The following is a 23,373-nucleotide window of genomic DNA, read 5'->3' on the forward strand; positions in this document are numbered from 1 at the left end:
ATATATTCTTCATACTACATACTAAAGTGGGTAATGCCCACTTTACAGTGGCATCAGATAAAGTTTGTGAAACCATTTTAACACAGTCAATAGTATCTGCTCTCTATATACCAGCTTTTGACAAGTTTTATATTCCTCCAGACACATGAAGGATAATCTGAAGTCAAATATAAATTTCCTCCCATGTGTAAGGAGTTCAGCATTAACTTCAACAGGTTTCCTGGAATCTACCAGACGCCTTTAATGGGTAAATATCTACAACCTGGCAGAAACTTTTTTGCATCTGTCAATCCATTCCACACAGCATTTATTGGCAATTTAAAAAGGGAGCAGATTCACAAAATATGATGGTGGAACTGAATATCTTTTTCTTCCTCAAAGAGTACAGCTATTTTTGCTACTTCTAACAACTAATTGTAAGACACGTGTATAGCATGTCAAACAAGCCTAAAAAGAATGTATGTGATAAGTCAAAAGCTGCCATGAAGGTTTCTCCTCCCATACCCATCTTTGCAAAAGAGGCTAAAATAAGTCAGTCTAGGCTGTGGTCTCTTCTACAGTATTCCAACATTAGGAAAAATAAAAGACAGATATTTTATTCTTCCTTTGAAACTGCAACCCTGAGATGAGCTCAGCTGGTTAAAGCGTGGCGCTAATAATGCCAAGGTCATGGATTTCATCCCTGTATAGGCCATTCACTTAAGAGTTGGGCTCAGTGATCCTTCTGGGTCCTTTCCAACTCAGACTATTTTGTAATTCTGTGAATTTAATAAATGTAAACAGGAGTGGAGCATCTGACAAATTCTACACACACACAATGTATAAACGAAGAATTGCTGTCATACCTTTACTTGAATTTTCATGCCAATATTATCTCTGCAATTACCTCAATAATCTAATATTTCTGTTGTGATCATTTGTTTCGCAATGTAAAGCTTGTTTTTGTTTTCCCTCTCTGTCTCTTTCTCTATCAGAAAAAGCTACAAGTGAAATCAGTAAATACATAAAACCAGAGCACTCACCTCATTAAGGCCTGAGAGCACAGTGACATGACGCACTTGTGTCCCATTCAGGGGAATACAGTGCAAAGAGTCCCAAGTCAGCTGAGACTCCAGAGAGCCACTCCAAGCAGCACAGAATACTGGCATTGCATTTATAAATAGCACAGATCTAAATAGTCTGAAGTCAGCTTTATTGTTTACATGCAGTGAGCTTGGGTAACCCCACACTGGAATCATCACAGGTCTCCCTGCGCCAGAGTAAGTACAGAGACAGGTAGGGTTTATTAGATCTTTGCAGCATTTTCTGTCTTTCACGGTGTCTGTAGATGTTTTTTATCTTATAGTTTTACTGAGGTTGGAAAATCCAATGCCAACACATGTCATTAAGACTTTCTCCCCGCCCATGTGCTCTTCCTCAGAGGTCTTTGTTTCAATTTTAAACATGATCTGGAAGAAGCTTCTGAGGTGTCGCAGAAACTCAATTCTGAATGAGAGAAAATAATACCATTTAAGAAACAAAACAGGAAGTTCCATAGCATTATGTACCAACACAGATTCCAGCAATGAGCATGGTGAATAAAGTAAGAAAATATCTTAGTATAGTATAGAAAAACAGTGCTACAACCTCCAAACATTGTTCTCATTTGTGTTGTAGAAGCAGCTAGTGGCCCCTCCTGAAACCTCTGCACTCTCTGTATAAGCAGAGAGAGGAATGCCTGGTAATACAGCAAGACAAAATGGTGAGAGAAGAAGAAAGAAAGGAGAGAAATATAGCTAGGCAAGTTATGTACCCCTGATGCTGACTCTTCATCAGGGCTATATAAACCCCATACCAACCTGTGATTCTCCTTTCCCCTGCCCAATGTTTAAAGTACAAATAAAACATAAACAGGCACAGCCAAAAGATTGGGGGCATACTTTAAGAGAGATCCCAAAGCATGTGTTTGATTTCTGACTGATTACTATCTTCCTCATTTCTCAGTTAAATATTTCATTAGGATTACAATCAGACTCAGAATTCTTCCTGTTTTCTCATTTTCAGAAAAAACAAATTCCTTTCATTATTTCAGACAGAAAGGCAACAAGAAACTGAACAATCACACTGATCCTAAACAAACATTGACTGGAGGGTAAGTAACATGAAAAACTATAAAAAAGGAAAAAACCAAAAATATCCAAGAAAACATTTTTACTGGCTTCTCTGAAAGAGGGAACATGCAACTGCATCAAAAGACTACAAAAGAAAATTTGTAATTGCTTCTGACAGAAGTTTGGACTCTTCCAGTCATGGCCACAAGCAAGTCTGCAGTCTTGAACAAAGATTTCATCTCCTCCAGCAACTGGTATACGCCTTTCTTAGTTTAAAGAAATGGAATGTGGACATCCAGGTCACACATTGGCTTGTCTGCTCTACATGCTGAAAGCATAATTGCAAGCTAATCACACATAGATCATTATAACAAATCAAGAGTATGTATCCACAAAATGGGAAGAAGGAGAACAAAAGCCTAAGTCTGTCCCCACTGTGGCATCATGAGGCCCCTGAAACTTCTTGGCAGCTCCTATTCACAGAATTTGTGAAGCAGTAGAAGGAAAATTGCAGGAGCAAAATTGCTGGGCATGCTGCTATTCCTGCACTCAGATATATGCATGGGAGAAGAGGAAAATGGCAGGGGCTGGAAAAAGAGAGGCTGTGTTACCTCTACTGGTGTGTGCTTGGGATGATCTTACTTATTTCTGGGGCAATCTGCTAAATACCTCTGCAGGGTGAATGTGGGAACATCGCTCCCAATGCTAGGTATACTTTCTTCTGTACCTTCCTGGACTGATAACTTGCCTCAGCACAGACACCAGCTTTCTCATCTCTCAAATGGACTAACAGTTGAAATGAAGAACTGAAAAGCACATTTTCTTCCATGCCTCCCCAGTTGCAAGGTTTCTGGTTGCAGCTATAGTAGCCAAAAGGGCATATGCTAGCACAAATGCTTCAATAAAGCTGACAGACAACAAGCTCTCTATCAGCCTTCTCCTTAGCTGGGTCTTTTCAGAGCCTCTGGCAGTGTGACAAGAAAGCAGCCAAGCCCAAAACAGCAGGAGTGGCATGCTAAACTGCAAGGAGGGCACAGAATAAATTGTAAAAATGACAGAGGCCATATGGAGCCAGAGACTCAGGGAAAAATCCTAAAAGGTGATCATGATCTGCAACATGTTGGTGGGATCACTTCAGCCCATTATGGTCTTTGCACATAGCTGGGCTACCCTGCATCTCTGCCTCTGCTCCCTTTTGAATAAAGGCAGAGTGAGAAAAATATCAGCCCCTACGTACATGGGAAAGGCTCTTTAGGGTGTGAGCAAAGGGAAGGCTGCCTGGGGACACCAGGGGAGAATGTAGAAGCAGCAAAAGGCCAGCATTGTCTTGTAGCAGTGGAAGCACAAGTGGTATAATCCCTGAAAATAGAAGTGAAAGAGGCAGGAAAGTAGGGGTTCATGACAGAAAGCAGGCTTGTATTAGCTCTGAGGTTGGTCTGGGTGGCGGGTAGGCACCTCAAATAACAGCGCAGGCTGTGCCAACCACACAGGCACAGGCTGGAGGACTGAGGGAGGGGGTGAAAGGTACAAAGAAGGTTTATTTTGCTGAAAATTTACACTCTGTGTTCAGGCAAGAACAAGGCAGCAGCTGAACAGAGCTGCTCCTTAGGTGCAGGGACAGCTAAGCCACAGTGGAGGCCTTGCAGCCAAAAACAACAAGAGTAAAAGGCCTGTTTATCTAAGTGCTATCTTTTCCCCAAAGCCTGCTAAGAGTTACCAAGAAGTACACAAGAACTTCACACATTGGGCAAAGCAACCACCTAACAGACCAGTGTGAGAGAAGACCTGTGCACCAGCAGTCCGTTCTTGATTCAGTTGCACTGGGGCCTGCAGAGGGCTTTGCCTGCTAGCAGTGGCAGCCCCAGCACGGCTCTCCTGAGTCCTGCCAGAGACCTTCCCAGGAGGAGACAAACTGAGGAGCTGAGGGTGGGCATCCCCAGTCAGGGGAGCAACTGCAAGTGTCAGCTTGGCTGGGCAGAGGCAGGCTAACCCTACCTCTTGAAGCCTTGCAAAGCCATGGATTGGGACACTCAGGCTTTTGGGGTACAACAGGTTTTCCAGTTGCTGTCCTTCATATACCCCTGGCTCCTGCTGATCCACCTGCATGCAGACAGGTCTGTCGTGCCAGACTGACCCCTGTGAGTTAGTGGGATGGTCAGCACCCTGCATTTGATTTTAAGCTCAGCGTGACAGAAAGACACTTATTTCTGTGAAATATGGATACTAAGAAAGGGGTAATGCAGAGCAGCTGCTGGTCATGCAGACTGTTAGCTCCATTGTCACTCAGAACAGCCCTGAATGAACAACCTCATGGTGTTGCCTGCATTTCCACTCCCCATTGTTAGCTGAGGCAATGGATGTCTCCTGTGGAAATAAGAAGTTTCCTCATTCTAATGGATATGTTCCAAAGCATTTTGTCCCCATGTGATGCTCTCAGCAGCCAGCTGAACTGTCACATTCATGATGGACAGGAATGCCAATAACATAGCTTTTAAATAATTTCAGATTCTGTAGGGTGAAAATGCTAGATACAGAGATGTCACAGCTCTGATAAAAAAAAAGGGACCAGGACATGGAACATGGCAATACTGCAATTCACTTCATAAGCCTGCGTAACCAATGAGTTGCTTTAGGAGCCAAATTAACCAGTCCTTTATAAACAGCCCTAGCTGAGGGTATAAAAAGCCCTAGTTGTAGAATGCAGCCTTTTATGCATTCAATCTGAACAGATCCTCATAGGATTGATGAGTCACAGATTCTCACAGAATCATAGAGTTTACAATGTGCTGCTACAGTATGTGTACTCCTGACCTTTATCCCTGCTGCATACACCTAGCTTGGAAGAAGTGACAGCCCACCAACTTCAACTCAGCCTGCTTACAAAATAAACTAGTGCATTTGCTTGATTTTCACAGAACAGAGTAAAAAATTTAAAAAATACAATGACAAGTGATTGGATTGTCTCATATGCTTAAGTGTGCACTTCAAACACTAATATCTACTTTTCTGAAACATTTCACATGAATACTTACTTTACTGAGGATTACTTCCCCTTTGTGCAATGGGACACTTCCCTGTCTTCCCCTCAAAATCTGATGAATGTTGTTTCCAAGGTATCAGGAGTTGAGAAGAGCAGTTAGGTAATTTTTAGCTCTCATGTGATGGCACCACCATTCTTCAGTTATCACAGTACTGTACCTTTCACGTATACAGCACCGGTACCATGATAACCGAAAAAGGACAGTTCATACTCTTATTGTTTGATGCCATTGCCAGATAAACAAACCTCCCTTCATTTGACTAACGAATAACTGCTCAGTCTCTAGAAATAACTGTGATCTAATAAATCCCTTGCAAGTCTGAAAAATTAAATTTTTGATAAATTGTTTTGATAAACTTGTTTTGATAATTTTTTTTTCATAATTTGCTTCTCTAACCAGTTTCTCTTAGAACTCAATTAGGCCACTGCTGTGAAAGATAATAAAAGTTGTTTTTATAAATACATTAAAAACTAAAGGAAAGCCATGGAAAATCTCCATGCTTTACTGGATGTGGAAGGGAACATTGTCATCAAGGACGAGGAAAAGGCTGAGGCCCTCAGTGTCGTCTTTGCCTCAGTCTTTAACAGTAAGACTCATCCTAAGGGTTACTAGCCTCCTAGCTGGGGTACAGGGAGCATAATCTTCTGAAATACACAGGGAAGTACTGAGCCATTTAGACACTCAGAATTCTATGGGATGGAATTTATTCAAGGGTACTGAGGGAGCAAGCAGAAGCACTCACCAAGAAAATCTTCCTCATGTAGCATCAGTCCTAGCTAACTGAGCAGGTCCCAGAGGACTGGAAGTTGGCCAGTGTGATGCTCATACCAGCAGGGTCAGAAGGAAGACCCAGGGAACTATAGTGATAGCCCATGGATTGGATGGGTACCCTCTTACTAGGTAAAAAACTGTTCATATGGCTGGGCCCAGAGCGTGGTGGTGCATGGAGTTACATCCAGCTGGTGGCCAGTGGCCAGTGGTGTTCCCCAGGGCTCAGCACTGGGGCCAGTTCTGTTTAATATCTTCATCAGTGACATGGAGGAAGGGATTGAGGGCACCCTCAGTCAGTTTGCAGGTGACACCAAGCTGGGAGAGAATGTTCATCTGCTGGAGGGCAGGAAGGCTCTGCAGAGGTATCTGGACAGGCTGGATCATGGGCCAAGGACAGTGGTGTGAGGTTCAACAAGGCCAGTGCTGGCTCCTGCCCTGGGGTCACAGCAACCCCAGGCAGTGCCACAGGCTGGGGCAGAGTGGCTGCAAAGCTGCCACAGGAAAAGGAGCTGGGGGTGCTGCTGACAGCAGCTGAACATGAGCCAGCAGGGCCCAGGTGGCCAAGAAGGCCAATGGCATCCTGGCCTGGACCAGCAATGGTGTGGCCAGCAGGAGCAGGGCAGGGATTGTCCCCTGTACTCAGAACTGGTGAGGCCACACCTCAAATCCTGTGCTCAGTTTTGGGCATCTCAGTACAAGACAGACATTGAGGTGCAGGAGCATGTCCAGAGAAGGGCAACAGGGCTGGGGAAGGGTCTGGAGTACAAGCCTTGGGAGGAACACCTGAGGGAGTTTGGGGTGTTTAGCCTGGAGAAAAAAGGAGGCTCAGGGGAGACCTTATTGCTGTCTACAACTGCCTGAAAGAAGGTTGTAGACAGGTGAGGGTTTGGTCTCTTCTCCCAGGCAATAAGTGACAGGATTAGAGGAAATGGCCTCAAGCTGCACCAGTGTAGGTTCAGGTTGGATATCAGGAAAAGTTTTTTCACTGCAAGGGCCGTTAATAATTGAAATGGGCCACCCATGGTGGTGGTGGAGTCACAGTCTGTGGATGTGTTAAAGAAACAACCAGATCTAGCACTATGGTCTAGTAGAGAAATAGTGTTCAGTCAAAAGTTGGACTTGATCTTAGACATCTTCTCCAACTGTGATGATTCTGTGACTCTGTAACCTATGTTTACAACTAGCAATATAAGCAATTAATTTATTTTCTATCCCCTAGACAACTACCAGCTACAGACAAAGCTTCAGTAAAAACTGAGACTAAAGGACTAGATAGGATTCTGCTGCCCAATAAAACCTTGAAATAGCATATAGCTCCACGAATTTAAGTTTTAAGCTGTTTCACAGGAAAAATCACACCTTTAGAGTTTGGCTAGCCATTTGAAATAAGACATTTAACGACACAGCTACAGAGAGATCACCAGGGAAAACATACTAGTGTACACTAGGGAACAAAAAGCCAACTGATGTACACATACATTCCACATCAAGAACCATCAATAAACCCTGTATCTGCAATTCTCAGAAATAGGAAAAATATAGAACAGTAAGGGACTCATCCAATATGTAGAAACAAACCCTAGGCAACTTACACCAATTTTCTCATTTGAAGTCAGGTACAAGTTGTTCTATTTGTTACCATAGGCAAAGTCTTCCATATATAAAAATAGCTGTGCAATAAAACTAGTGAATTAAAACAAGACTGTGTAACTGAACTGAACAAAACAACTTACGTGTATGGAGACAGAGGTCCCAACAGGACTTTGGAAACATCCCGCTGTCCAAGGGTCATAAGGAGCAGAGCAAGGCTCTGATTTGTTGAATCCACACAGCCTCCCTGCAAACCAAAATGTTTTAATAATTAATCTCTGTACAAACCAGAAACTGTGATGGGAGGAGAGTAACAAAGGCAAAAGATAGACTTAAAAGGGTGAAATACCACTCCCAATTTTTAAGGGCCAAGGAGATAAAAATCTACATTCTTTTAACGATGACAAATTAATTTCATATGGCAGGCTGGGAAAAGAAGAGAACTAAAACAAAACCCATAAGAAAGGCACATTAAATATCCCTCCTAATCTGTTTTAATACCTCAGAATGTAAACACTGAAGAATTTCTTTGCAGTAAATTGAAAAGAGGTATTAGTTCTAGTTCACATGCATCTGAAGATCCATGAATTCCAGCACTTTATGGTAACAGTTACATTTGGACAAATAGTTCAATGTTAGCAGGTGCAAAACAGCAAGTTAAAAGTTATTTAGCACTTATCCACAAAAACCCTTGCTGCCAACTTTTGCAAGTTTACACTTGTAAAATATTTCCCCTCTATAATTAAAATAGAAGATTATTTTTTTATTGCTAAGTGAAAGAGTCCTACATAAAATTAAGTAGAACCACACATACTCTTTTACATATTTGACTGTATTAAGTCATATGCAAGGTAAATAGTTCTGTATGTGGAAGGTGTTTACCATGATGCATACATTAATTAGAACTGGAAGGCCAGAATTAGAAATAAGAATTGTTTACAAAGCTGGAATATAAATTTAAAGAAATACTTTCAGTCAAGGCTGCTGTAGAGACTAGCCATATGAAATCTATCTGAACAGTTTTCTGCTGCATCAGGCCTAATGCTAAGTCCTCTGAATAGGCTCTCTGGAGAGACTGAAACTAAAACCTTGCCTTTTTAAAACCAAATTCTCTAATGAGGTAAACTGACAGTTACCTTTGTTAACAAGGAAGGTAACCTATCATAATTTCACGACATAACACTATCCAAGAAGGCAAGGGAGAAAATATATTTTGGACTACATAGATTAAGGGAATCAGCCAACGTGACAACCACAGCACATTTACTCAGTGACAGGCAGAAAGGCAGAGCCTTTCCAAGGAGGGATACTGAAGACTTAATTCTCAAGATGGCCTTGCTTCTGTGTGACAAACTGCAGCTCTATTCTTCTGAAAAAAAAGTCTGTGCATTACATGCAACAAACTACAGCACAGCAAAATAAGTAGCTCTGTTACATTCACTACCATGACCCAACTCCTAAAACATGCTCTTATAGCAGTACTTGCCCTCTTAACTGTGCGAACTTGCCATAACCAAAATGAAGTCCACATACTCAACCTAATACCGCCTACAGGACTGATAAAAATTTTGCTTTATCTTGAATGAACAGGGGACTTGCAAAATTTGCTGGTGCAATCTAAAGCCACAGATCTCACCAGTCGTATTTGCCAAGGAGAAACATATACCAAAGCAGATAAGAGTTTGGTAAGGAGTATTCCTGACACTGGACTTTCTGTACATGTAGTTTGATTAGTAATTCAAAATGCTCCTTCTACTTGGATGGAGCATTTTCTGAGCTTGTTTTGTTTCTCTACAGCTGAAAACATTATAAGGTATCTACTTTTATAACCCAATTTATACAGAAGCTTCAATCAGCATGGAGACAACCATGTCCTAAGAAATAAATCAAACCACAATGCATCCATCAGGTCCTAAGTACTTACATAAGCTTCCTTGCTGCAGTGAGTCAGTCACCCCCAGTACTGCTGTGCAGTAGTGATCTGGTATGCCCATTTGTGGCAGTGTTCCCTTGAGCCACTCTACCATCTCCTCAGGAATTCTCATTAGACATTGACCTTGATTAATGCCTCCTGGGCAGTTAAGCTCCTTTTTAGCTTACCAGAAACAGTCTGCTCCTAGGAAGTTCTGGCTAACAAACTGCTGTTTTCTAACAGACAGTCTTGGAACATTATTTTTGTCTAAATCATAGCCCAGGTGGAACTATACTATTGTTACTGCACCTTTTGATGAAAATTCCAGTAACAACTGACCCCGACTGCAGACAGAACGGAGAATGACAGAAGGCTAAAGCCAAGCATCTCACAACCCTACTGGCAGCAGTACTAAGTCAGGGTCTTTGAGTTCTCCAAGGCTACAGAAAGCTGCACCAGCACCTCCCCTGAAGTGGTACACCTCTTGAAGCTCAACAGCCCTCAAGTCTTCAGTACTTGGGGAACAATCACCAAAAGTTGTTGACAGGGCCTGCACTGATACACTCAACCCTCAAAACTTAACTCCTCAAGTGGTACAAAGCCATCTGACATATTTTACTAAACTTGAGGGGAATTTTTAACCTTTTTATATACATCTTTATCTCTATGTGTGTTCATGTAGGAATTGATTTAAATATACTACAGCAAGCGTAGTATGAATGTTGCCATCTCTTTAATTTTTCAACTAAGTTGCTACTGAGCTTATAGAAAATCTTACTGAATCATTTTGTAAATGTTAGTCACAGAATCACAGAATGGTTAAGACTGGAAGGGATCACAGCAGGTCAGCTGGACCAACCTCCCTGCTCAAGCAGGATCGCCCAAGAGTACATGGCACAGGATTGCATCCAGACTGTTCTTGAATATCTCCAGTGTGTGAGACTCCACAACCTTGCTGGGCAACCTGGTCCAGAGTGCAATCACCTGCACTGTAAAGGATATGTAAAAATATCTTCCTCATAACTAGGTGGAACTTCCGGTGCATCGGTTTCTGTCTGTTGGCTCTTTCCCTGATATTTGGCACCACCAAGAAGAGCTTGGAACCATCTTCCTGGCACCCTCCCTTCAGATGTATCAATAAGGTCTCCACACAGTCGCCTCTTTTCAACACCAAACAGGTGCAGCTCACTTAGCCTTTCTTCATAATAGAGATGCTCCAGTGCTTTATTCATCTTTGTCATCTCCTCTAGACTTGCTCCAGGAACACCATGTCTCTCTTGTCCTGAGAACTGAACACAGCATTCCATATGTAGCCTCAGCAGGGCTGAGTAGAAGAGCAGGATCAACTCTCTCAACCTGCTGTTAGTGTTCTTCCTAATGCAGTCCAGGGTATCATTTGCCTTCTTGGCCACCAGGACACACTGCTGGCTCCTGGAGCATGTTGTCCAACAGAATGTTGTCCCCCAGGACACAGAGACCTATTCCCCAGTGCCTCAGTTCCCAGCCTCTGCAAGTGCCCAGGATTATTTTTCCCCACATGCAGGATTCTGCACTCACCTTTGCTGAGTTTCAGGAGTTCTTCTCTGCCCATCTCTCCATCGTGTTGAGGCCCCTCTGAAAGGCTGCATGGCCCTCTGGGCTACTGGCCACTGCTCCCAGCTCTGTGTCGTGAGTGAACTCAGTATTGAACCCTGGGGGACACCACCAGTGACAGGCCTCCAGCCAGAGCCTGCACTACTGATTACAACCCCCTGGGATCTCCCATTCAGCTGGTTCTTAATGCACCTCCCTGTCCACTCACCTAGTCCACACTTCCTGAGTTTGCTTGTGAGGATGTTGTGAGAGACAGTGTTGAAAGCTGAAGTCAAGGTAAAAAATATCCACTGCTTTTCCCTCATCCATTCATGATGTTTCATGATAGAAGAGAAGCAGGTCAGTCAAGTATGATTTACCTTTAATGAATCCATGCTGACTACTCCTGTTCACTTTCTTGTCCTCTATTTGGATAGAAATTGCCCCCAGAATCACCCTTCCAAGGACTGATGTGAGGCTGACTAGCTGGTAGCTTCCTGGGTCCTTCTTTCAATTTTTATGTCCAGTGTGACGTTTGCTTCCTTCCAGTCCTCAGGCACTTCTCCTGATCACCTCAGCATTTGAAAGATGGTTGTAATTGCCCACCTTGGTGTCCATCAGCTCTCTCAGCTCCTCTGGGTGCATTCCATCAGGGCCCACGGACTTGAGGATGCCAGGTTTGCCTGACTCCAGCTCAGTCCTCCTTGAGCAAGGGAAAGTCTTTCTTCAACCCTTTCTGCTCCCTTGTCTCCAGGGTCAGAGATCCCTGAGAGCTGGTCTTGTCAGTGATGACCGATGCAAAGGCAGCATTCACTAACTCTGCCTCCTCTATGTCCTCTGTTAATAGGGCCCCACTTCCATTAATATCAGGCCCATGCTATCCTTTTCCTTTTGTTATAGATGTATTTGAAAAATCCTTTCTTGTTGTCTTTGACATTCTTTGCCAGACTTAATTCCAGGTGGATCTTGGCTTCCCTTGTCTCTTTTCTAAATACTCTGACAACCTCTCTGTATTAATTCCAAGTAACCTGACCTTGCTTCCAGTTCCTGTGTAATTCCTGCTTACCCTTGGTAATGAGAGAAGTTCTTTATTTATCCATCAGCTCTCTTTCCCTTTGCCCAATTTCTTGCACATTTGAAAGCATTGTTCTTGAGCCTAGAGGAAGCGATCCTTGAAGTCAACCATCTCTCTTGGACCCCTCAGGGTCTCTTGGACCCTGTGGGGCTTGTTCTCATGACATTCTCCATGAAGATCTCCCTGCAGAAGCTAAAGTTAGCTCTCCTGAAGTCTGTGGCTGCCCTGCTTTCTCCTCATATGGAACTGAATTCCATACTCTCATCGTCACACCTCCAGCAAGGCCTTCCCTGTTTGTTAGCACACCATTGCCTGGGGCATCCTCCACTACCTGTGTCAGGAAATTGTCATCTGTGCTTTCCAGGAACCTCCTGGGCTGTTTGTGTTTCACTGCGCTGGCTCTGCAGCAGATGTCAGGGGAGCTGAAGTCCCCCAAAAGAACCAGGGCCTGTGACTTTGAGGCTGCTTCGGATGCCTGTAGATGGTCACACTCACTTTCTCCTCCTGATCAGGCAGCAAACATCCACAACAGCAAACACCCCTACTAGTCTGCCCTTTTATCCTGACCCATAAGCTCATCATCCTCACCTAGACAGAGGTCGATACTGTCAGGGTTGTCTCTCGTGAACAGGGTGTAGCTCTTAATGCGAACATTCCAGTCACATGAACTATCCCATCATGTCTCTGTCACCACAGTAAGATCAAAGCCCCGTGACTGCATGCAGGTCTTTAGCTCATCTTGTTTGTTTCCTATACTGTATGCACTGGTGCACATGCAGTTTATAGAAGTATTTGATTGTGCCAACATTCCAATAGTCAATGATTAAATGCTGCTATGTTCTTTAGACAAATTGTTGACAAGTCTGAAGCTACATTTTGCAAGGGATACACTTTTGTGACCCAAAAGGAGGAGCTCCCTTACTCCTTTTGTAGCCTTATCCTTTTCCATCCTTACCCTCTTTGCATTCCATTTTCTTAATAAATCATTGTAGATTCACTCTAACCCAATATTTCTTTGCATGCTTCATCTATGTAATAAGTAATAGTGAACCTTGCCATCAAACTTTGCGACACGTCAACAAATTTATACAAAAACTTGCTTTTGACAATACTTTTGCCAGCAATTTAAGTGATCTAAACCACTCATTTGCAACACCATTCCTACAAAGACAGTTCCCAGACAGTGACATTAAGTGATTGCTTGTAATCTAATGACTGAACAGTAACTTCTGCCAAGTAAAAGACTTAACATTCCCAAGGAGGTCAAGGTTTTTTTCTATCAATCCACCTGCCACTTACTCAAGAGTCAAAAATTAGAAACAACCCTCCCAAAAGAAATGGCATGGGCAAAGTCAGACCCAAGGTACGTTTGTTCCAAAATAACTGGTGCTCATTACTAATGTAGAATACAGCTTCTAGACTGTATTAATTCAGTCTATGGCAGTTTAGCCATTATTGTTTACACTGACTACAGAGCCAGATCCAGCTAGTTGTGATAAGTATACACAGGTCCCTTAAAGTCCCACCCATTTTAAATGTTGTACAAATACTACAGCTGACATGTACATACAAATATCACAACTCAGCGTATTGGACAACAGTGTCTTGAAAAGGTTTTTTCTTCTGAGCTTGAGCCCAGCTTTGATTGAGTGTTAGCTATATTTTGGGACACACACAATTTCCTCCCTTACCTGTGTGGTACATATTTGCAGGACTCAATAATCTATTATGCAAAGGGTAACAAATTATTGCAGAGTGTTTGTATTTTGATTTTTGGGGTTTGGGTTTTTTCCCAGAAGAATGGACCAAAGCCTTACCACACTGAAGTAAGACCATCTTGAGAATTAAGCCATCAATGAAATCCTTCACTCATTTCAGCTCTACTTCAATAAAACAAACAGTTTTAGCCCTCCTGCCCCTTCAAGGTTCCCTAGCAACTCAGCCTTTCTTCATTAAAGAATTCAGCCTTAAATAGGTACATGTACTCCCTTATTTTTCATGATTACAAAGAATATAAAAATTTAATCCTTTTCCAGTTCTTCCAGACTTTCCATTCTGCCAATTACTCTCTACATAAAGCTCCCATAAACAATGTCTTTCAAAGGCAAGAGTTAAAATCCTTACTAGCCTTCTACAATTAAGCTTCAGAAAGAACTGCATATGGATTTGTAATGACAATGCTAGTCAGTCACTCCATTACTCCCTCTTGCAGAGCCACTGCAATTAAGGCACTGTGCCACTTATTATTAGTCTATTAGCTCTGACATCCTTTCATCAACAAATGTGCATTTAAAAAGCTCTGCTGATTCCAAGAATCATGCAACCTAAGTAATATATTTTTGAAGACTTAGTAAAAGGACTTCTAGCAAGACTCAAATCCTTGGATGTCCTGGGTGGTAAACTTTATACAATGGCAAGCACTTTACAAAATGTCCCTGGACCCCTTTCAACAGTAAGTCCAACTCCAGCAGATTTGTGGGTGATCCCAACACCTAAAGCCCTTTTACTGGAGAATTGTCACCAGTGCTCTCAGGGTGCCCTTGTCTGGTCAGCCCTCCCTGGCTCCCACAGCATAGTATCTACTGGTAAAAACACAGATGGTGGAATAATCCCATAAAGAGAAGATCTAAAAACAGGAAAAGAAATTCTCCCTTGAGCCCTGTATTCAACAAGTAGGTGGTGTAAAAATATGTGAGACTTAAAGATTGCCTGTTCAGAGCAATCTATTCTTGCTTCTTCAGATTTTTAGTTTCACTAAACATCTTACCTAGGCAAAGAAATGTAAAAAACTAGTACATTAAACCTAAACAAACACAGTGCACTTTGCAACATGTTTTTATATCCCCTCTGCGTCCAACTAAATCAAAGTGATCAACAAAAAACCCAAAAAAGACCAAACAAACAAAAAAGCACCCCAAACAAAAAATAAGTGTCCAAAAACCAAACACCCTAAAAAAGCCCATCCCAAAACAAAAAACAAACTAACCTCCAAAAATACAAAAGAAAATTAAGAAGAAACTTTACCTTTCAAAATTCAGACTAGCACTGTAGGACCACGTGTGTCATACATAAAGTCAAGTCTGTATTTCAAAAACTACATAACAAAACCCATCATATTGTCCATGATGGAGGGAGAGGAGAATTCACTAAATAATGACTAAGCACTGCAGTGAAAAAGTAGCACAGCCAAAAATGCTACCAAATTTGAACTTTTCCACAGTGAGCTGCTATAGTAAAGGACAAATAGTCTGTACACTGCTCAGCATTTTTCAGTCACTCTTGGACAGAAGTCACCCACACATAAAGGAGTCTTCCAGCAGCACCAGCAGTACCATAGCAAGCCACAGCTAACAACCTCACTCAGATTCTGATCTTCAAAGACACTGAAACCTGACAGGCTATTAATTTATGATTCAGAAACTTGTCTGACCCTGATTCCTCCTCAAACTTTTTTTCCTGTTTTCTTAAGATCCTCACTATCCTTTGCAGAATTTGACTCATCATATTTAAATGGCTGCCACACACTAAAGCAGAAAGTTACTTGCTTTAGGCCTTTCTATCCCTCTTTTTTCGTAAGTTCTCTGACATCTGACTCTGTGCAAAAAATAATACCTGGACAAACTGCCTCACTAGTTTTAATCTATCAAGTGCTAAATGGTTTCTAAAGGGGAAAAAAAAAAACCCTATTGTTGCTGATAAAAGTATGTGGAAACTTGATTTTTGATGTCTCTAGACACATGACTACCAGAAAATGTTTTCCAACATGTACACAAACAAATTACCAAAATATTTTTGCAGCTCACACCTGAAATAAAATAACTACATGACATGATGTAATTGCAGAAACAGACAGATGTTTCCATCACTAGCTGTAACTACATTCTCCACACAGGCCGGACTTTCAAATACAAAGGGTCTAGATTGTACCCAGCAACCCCAGGAAATACATTTTGGTGGTGGCATTTCTGTGAGACAAGAAGCCTGGGCTAGAAAAGTCCTTTAGCAACATGGTCTATATGCTGAATAAAAACAGCCAAAATATTAAAGGAAGACTGGAAAAAGTGGCCAACTAGTAATTCAAATAGATAAAAGATTTGCAACAGGGAAACAGTAAAATAAAATGGGCACAGATGAATAATCTAACACAGGTATGGATGTGATTCATGAAGTTGAGGGGCTTATTTTTTTATATTTAACTGCATTCCCTAACATAGAATCTCAATAATGGCAGTTTTAACAATTTGTGAAGTCACATAGCTTATTACAGTTCAGAGCAACTACTTGCTTTTTTAAATAATGAGCAAAATTTGTAGATTACTGCCTCCTAAAGGCCAAACATCTTTTATCAATGCTAAAACGTAGTTATTTAAACATTTGTGGAGATACAAAACAAAGCAGCTGGAAGGTTCATTATTAAATTGGAAACTCATCAGGGTGCTATTTGCCAAATAATTTGTAACACTGAAAGCTGCTTATCCACTGAAATTCTTGCCACAAATGAAAATAATTTTAGTAAAGAAAAATATCTGTGCTGAGGAAAACTGTGATCCACTTGGGATTCCTAAGTAAACATCATCCTAGGTCCCCTCAAACAACCCATTAAGACAATTCTTCATACAACCAACAATTCTCAGCACATTTGACTTTGTCACCACCATCACAAAGAGGTCAACATGGGTTGATTTGCAGGGGTTTTTTTCCCCCTTCTGCCTCTCCTATGTTCTTTCACTCATAATGTCCAATTCCAACCACTAGTTTAGAAGCATGGACTATGTTACCCATCCATACCATTTAGAAGAGTGACAGCCCATGAGAATGAAGCTAATTGAATTCTGTTGAAGACAGAAAGCCACAGTGAACAGCCACTCCCGTGATTCATAATACATATCAGACACTGGAAATAGCATGCCCCAGTAAGTCATTACACTGTTAAAGGAACCATGCAAAACCACTCTTTACCTGGATGAAAACAACACTGGCAGCATCAGATAATTTCTCTGATTGAATCTGAGCCTGTCTGAGGGTGCCACCAAACCACCTATCCTTTTACCTATTTTATCACCTCCTTCCCTTACATCTATACACATATATACAAAACATATTGGCCACTTACTCTGTAGACCTCCTCAAGCAGCAGCTTAGCACAATTCTGGCCCAGTTCCTCAGGAAGTATAGCTGCTCCCTGGCCCTGAGGGTTTGAGGCTAGCTCAGCACTGAGAATAGTGCCATTGATGGTTTCTGCAGTAAGGCACATGCCAAAACCTGGTGACCTGAAAGAAAGTGAAAAAGTGCATTTGATTTAAGGACAAAATTGGAGTAATGAGCCAAGAACTTCAAGTCATAAATAGGTCCTCCCATAGGATGACAAATGTCCTGTTTGATACAATAGAATGATGCTGGAAAAAGAAAATTAACAAATTAAAAGTCAAACCCAGTACTAGTTGCCACAAAACCCTCTATGTTAGCTTCTCCTGGGCCAAACTCTTTAAACAGAAAAATGAAGAAGAAAATAAAGAGCCATACAAACCTCAGAAATATTTGTTCGGTTTTTTTTAATAGAGGAGGGTACCTTTCAATTTATTTAATTTGTGTTTGATAAACATTTCAAAAGTATCTGGTGTTTTTTTCTCTGTGACATTTAAAACCAAAAACTACCCTTCTTTAAGGCTTCAGCTCTTTCCCCTGGAAGCTGCAATATTTAGCAAAATTAGACTAATTACTTAGTATCAAGGATACTCCTATCATACTGGATTCATATTTAAGATGATTGTCACAGTAGCATCAGAAACCCAGCCAGCAGGTTGAAAGTGATTCAGTTCCTCTTCCCATGCTATTGTTTATCCCTCTGCATGAGCTGCATGTAATAAAAATAATGTTTTATTTATTTATTTCATGCCCCAAATAATTTGACTTTTTAAATTTCATAAACAGATGAAAAACAGAATTGAGACCCCAAAACTGCACAGCTTCCAGAAACATTTTTGCAATTCTGATCCTGTCAACAGTTTGGAGTCATTAAAGTTACAATCCTGACATATTAAATATGATGAAGGATTGGAAAAGACAAAAGATACCAAAAATTTCTTCAACAATTTCTACTCTCATAAACTTTTTAATCTAACAAATTTTAACGAAATATTTCAAAAAGCAGAAATAGTGAAAGAAAACATGCATGCCTGAATTTGAGCATACAGACAGAAAACTATCAAATGAGTTATCCAGAATCTTTCAACCTCAAGGAAGAAGACAACAGAGGTGACAGATACCAGCAAAATTGTCAGAATAGCATCCATCACTTCTGTGTTCTGTTGCTAAACAAAATCTGTGGAAGTACAATAAATTAATTTTCCAGTCCTTGCTAGTGAGAGGACACTCTTTCAGCCATTCAGCAGACGACAACTCATACTGCTTTAACACTTCCTTAAAACACCTGGGTCCCATCCTTAATATTACTATTTCCAACAGAAGGTGTACAGTCAACTTTGAATCTTTGTTTCCTGAACATATCATGACTCCTTGATCTTAATCTCTCAGATTTAAAGATGAAGGGGGCTCAAATTGCCTTTAGTGGCAATAGTGATGTATTGCATTTGTTGTTTAAGAAAACACACTTCTATCCCTGTGTAAGTAAAACAAATGTATCTAGTGAATCACCAATTCTTTCTTTGAGAGAAATATTTATTTCAAATCAACAAAATAGAAGATTGTGATCTAAAACTCAGTAAAATTAGATCAGGACACCCCAGCAAATGAACAAATGCAGAATAACATGTCTGATTCCTGTAAATTCTGGATACTCACTTTCCAGAGCTGACCCCCTTCATATGGTCTGTGTAGATATAGATGTCTGGGAGGAATTTATTCAGGATGCCCCTCGCAGATTCCACCATTCTGTTTGCCATCTGTGGTGACACTCGGACAGAGTATCTACATTTTTGAGCTAAGAAATCCATTGTGATCACAAGAAAAAATTGAAAGCACAGACTGACGAAGTGAAAAGGCCCCAGTGCATTATTTCAGAAAACATGTGTTTTATACATCTATTTGTGGGCTTCTGTCCATGTTCCTGTACCTAGAGAATCATATGCATGTAAATGTTTTCCAGTCTTTTCATTGATATACCTTGAAGTGAAGTACACAGAACATGTGCTGAAGAACAGATTACGACTAAGTACATATCTGTCTTGAAAATGCCCTTCATCAAATTTAAATTGCTGTTTTGTCATCTTGTACTTTCTTATGATGGAGGAAGTCCCACATGCTCTGTTCTTCATGGTTTATTAAAACATGATCCTGAGAGAAGTTTCCGTGAATTAGCAGCAAAAAAATCCTGCCTTTCTGTTTCTGTTAGGGAGAAATTGGAAAGATGAATAAGAAATTAAAGACAAATGTTCCAACAAAAAAAATAAATTAAAAGGCTCCAAGAAAAATATCTTCATTATCTCCAACTATTTTGCAGTGTTCTGAGGCTATCAGAGTGGTAGCCTCAGACTAGTTCTCTAGTCACTCAGCATCTGAAAGTTCCAGTGAAGAAGAACCTACCACCTTACCACCCACCCCAACCCACCTTCTAACAGTACCTAAGAGATGAACAGCCTTTCTGATCTTGTACTCAGGTGCTGCTTCAGAGACACTCCCAAAAGATCTTCAAATGTACAAAGCACATTATACTTTAAATTCCAGCCCAACTATAATGCAGACTCAGACTCTACAATATGCACATCCATTCACACAGCAATGCAGAGAAATACACTCTCAAAACTCCCAGTTGGCAGGGAGAAATTTTCTTTTCTACAATTTTCTATAGCATCTCTTGTGGAGTAGGCAAATCCAAAACTTTAGGATCTTAGGGCAAAATCATTAAAAAATAATCAGAAAACTGGTTGTTCTGCACAGTTGATGCACTCAGTATTTTGGATTATATAAAAGGCTGCTGTAATATGACCTCCACAGCTGTGAGGAAGATTTACTCAGATGAATCTTGGAGGAACAAAAGTACACATAAAAAAGACATAAGGGCTTATCCTTCCAGATGTTTTGTAATCTACTGCCTTGAAGGACCACTTCATAGCTAAACTGAGTCTGCCTCTCACTATGCTTAAAGGCAAACCTATGCCGCTGAGAAAAGGCCCAGGAAAGCCTACAGCAAGGTAGAAGTTCAGAATTCAATCAGATACATCAAAGTGGTCCATGCTTGGTACTGCATATTAATGTCATCTTCCAGATGTTTTGTAATCTATTGCCTTGAAGGACCACTTAATAGCTAAACTAAAACGAGTCTGCCTCTCATTATGCTTAAAGGCAAACCTATGCCGCTGAGAAAAGGCCCAGGAAAGCCTACAGCAAGGTAGAAGTTCAGAATTCAATCAGATACATCAAAGTGGTCCATGCTTGGTACTGCATATTAATGTCAAATTAGAACAATGGCAGTAAAGTCATGATCATTGCTTCCTCCTCCACACAGAAACATAACTACTTACTACAGAGCAGAATGGAGGCATAAGAAAATTACTTTTTTCACCAATATACCACAGCAACTATCACCAAAAGCACAATGAGCTGTCTCCTTTCTGTTCTACAGCACATGTATCCAGTAAAACTGCTCTTGCTTGGCACTACTGCACTTATCTAAATGCTGCAATTGGACAAAGTAGTCAAAACGTCCAGTTTGGTATGCCATAAAGTAAAAGAAGAAACATGCTGCAAATCTACACCTCTGGCAGAAAATGTGACTTTGTTCCTGCTTTCCTTTTGAGTAATCAATGCCAAATCATGTTTGGGCTCTCAACCATAAATTAAACTACATGTTGGCCACTGCTTAACACAGTTTCACGTAGGGGATTTCTACCTTCTTTCTACAATGACAGCAGATTCATGACAGATATGATACAAAAGCCACAAGAGAAAAATAATGTCAAAAAGAAATAAACAATCCAAAACATTGGCTAGATTGGCAGTTGTTTGAAAAAGTACGGAGTTCACAAGAGTATTTTGTGCCCTTATCTCCATATGGAATAAAACCTCCTCCACTTCCACCTGCACTGGTACTACCAAAGGTGAAGAGCCAAAGAACCTTCTTTCAAACCACACCAAAAAGCTTAGAGAGTGCTGCAAGGTGTAAACTGAACTAAGATTTAACTATCACACTAAACTATCACCCCATATAACTTCTGCTAAACTAGTAACCACCAAGATGTCACCTATTCAATGCACAACTAAACTACATTGGTTACTACTGAATTTACACACCAAGTAAGATTTCTTTAAGTGCTCCTACATTATGTGATGGAAGGTATTTTAACTTTTTCTTGCTATTGAAAAGACTTTAAATAGTGCTGTTCAGCTTTGAATTTATTCAATAGCTTACAGATGCTTTTTGAATAGCAGTGTTTTGAACACAGGAGTTTTGGGACACAGTTCTGCAATCTAGTTGTATGATCCCTTTGTGTAATGTTGGCCTGTGTTCTGTGCTCAGAAACGTGGGTGCACTTCTATGGCTTCCAAGTTAGGGGATTTTTTTTAATAAACAAACCCATTTAAAAGTAGAAAAACAGACAAACAAAAAGGATACGCAGTTCCTCTGATGCGCTTGATTTTTCCCGGGTCTGTGAACTGAACAGGCTGCAAGACCTTTCTCACTGGGCAAGAAAACAGTATCTCTCCACCCCCTTTGGGAGGCATTCCTCTTCGGTTGATCTAGAACAAATAATGGAGGAAAAAAAGCAGATTAGTAAATAGTACAAAGAATGTACCTACACCCCAAAATTACACTTTTATTTCTCATAGAATAAAATTTTTTAAGTAGGGGCATTATGGGAACACAGGCAAGAAAACCACATCCTAAAAGCAGAAATGGATTTTGCATCAAAACTGAAAGCAGGCATTGATTATTTTGTTCCTCTCTAGTAAAGTAAAGCATGGCTTCTCAATAGGAAACAGTGCAAAACCAAACAAAAATATCTTTACCAAGACAACCTTGGCTTAAGATTTGTCTCTAGTAGCAGATTGCACCTCCCTGCTGAGGTATTTGATTTGAGCTTAGGTGCTTACAGCATGGTGCTGATAATGCCAAGGTCGTGGCTTTGATTCCCATATGGAACATTCACTTAAGATTTGGACTTGATGATCCTTACAGGTCCCTTCCAAGTCAGAATATTCTGTATGTGAGGGACTAAAATGAACTCATTCCCACTAACAGGTCTGTCTAGCCGACCCAGTCCCACCATTCCAAGCCAAGGACGGAGCTGGGACATGGGCCAGTGAGTGGGTCTGGGCAGGGAGGCCCAGAGCCAGGCAGGGCAGGGCTGTGGCAAGCTGAAGGCCAGCCCTGCTGCAGGGTGACAGGAGCAGAGGCCGACAGTGCCAGGACAGTGACACAGGCACTGGGGCTGTGGGCAGGGAGGGGGTGAGGGGTGAGCCTTTGCAGAGCAAGGCACCAGCAGACCCCAGTTGTGCAGCCAGACCCTTCACACGTTTCTCCCACCTAAAAGAAACCCAAATGTTGTTTTGCATTCAGATTTACTGGGCCTCTGAAGACTGTAGTCTTCAAGAAAAACATTTTTCCTCTGTTTTCCAAACTAGAAACAAACCTCAACTACCCAAACACAGATTCAGCTCTTCTACAGGTTAAAAAGGTTAAAGATACCATTTTTAATTCTTAGCCCCAAGCATGAGGTAGAATGAACAAGCAGAAATAAAAAGGTAATAAATAAACTGAAAAGCAATAAAAAGCAAAAGGGTTTCTCAGTCTTCTTTGGAGACTAAGAAAAGTCACTACTTTCTCCTTACCCTCTCTATCATCATGTGGCTCGTAGCTACAACGAATTATCTGTTAGAGACAGAAGCCCAAAGCAAGCACACGGACCCATGAAGTACTGCAGGAGCATAATTTCAACACATGCTTGAAAATAAAAGAACAAACTGTCTTACCTTGATTTCCAGACTTTCACCATCAATTCCAAACTTCCTCAGAAGGGGTAAAGCTGTTGCCTTAAGGACATCAACCTATGTGGAACACAGAATTTTAAGAAAAGACTCTCTATTTGAAGTTATGTTAGTCAGTAATTTAAAAAATCACTAAATTAGGAGGTGACTAACAGAGACAAGTCTTCATAGAAGGTACTTTATGGGAAAACATGGGAATGCAGTACAGAGAGCTTCATCTAGTTAGCCTACCACAATACATCATTACTGAAAAAAAATGTCCTAGAACAAATTACTGGCAGATAGAATTTCCTATTCTGGCTTTCATCCTCAGCCTGATTTTGAATGTCATTATGTAAAACAGCTTACTTATTTCTCTGAACAATGAAACATTTCTCT

The 23,373-nt window shown here is 41.0% G+C and overlaps 1 protein-coding gene and 1 long non-coding RNA gene across 5 annotated transcripts in view; one reads left to right on the top strand and one right to left on the bottom strand.

Annotated features, from left to right (window-relative positions):
• LOC120511961 overlaps positions 1-4,787 on the top strand; it is a 50,393-nt gene extending 45,606 nt beyond the window's left edge. For both annotated transcript variants that reach the window (XR_005629885.1, XR_005629884.1), the window contains one exon: positions 2,044-4,787. This is a non-coding gene — a long non-coding RNA (uncharacterized LOC120511961). The remainder of the gene's footprint in view (positions 1-2,043) is intronic.
• The window catches only part of RCL1 (RNA terminal phosphate cyclase like 1), a 32,123-nt gene continuing 9,921 nt past the window's right edge, over positions 1,172-23,373 (bottom strand). For all 3 annotated transcript variants that reach the window (XM_039729707.1, XM_039729709.1, XM_039729708.1), the window contains 6 exons: positions 22,981-23,055; positions 21,623-21,747; positions 18,853-18,978; positions 17,165-17,321; positions 7,636-7,739; positions 1,172-1,485 (listed from right to left, as the gene is read on the bottom strand). In XM_039729707.1, coding sequence (XP_039585641.1) covers positions 1,335-1,485; positions 7,636-7,739; positions 17,165-17,321; positions 18,853-18,978; positions 21,623-21,747; positions 22,981-23,055 — 738 coding nt within the window. In that variant the 3' untranslated portion in view covers positions 1,172-1,334. The remainder of the gene's footprint in view (positions 1,486-7,635; positions 7,740-17,164; positions 17,322-18,852; positions 18,979-21,622; positions 21,748-22,980; positions 23,056-23,373) is intronic.

This window comes from Passer montanus, unplaced genomic scaffold (genome assembly GCF_014805655.1).
Source record: "Passer montanus isolate IOZ18808 unplaced genomic scaffold, ASM1480565v1 scaffold7, whole genome shotgun sequence".
Taxonomy (NCBI): domain Eukaryota; kingdom Metazoa; phylum Chordata; class Aves; order Passeriformes; family Passeridae; genus Passer; species Passer montanus.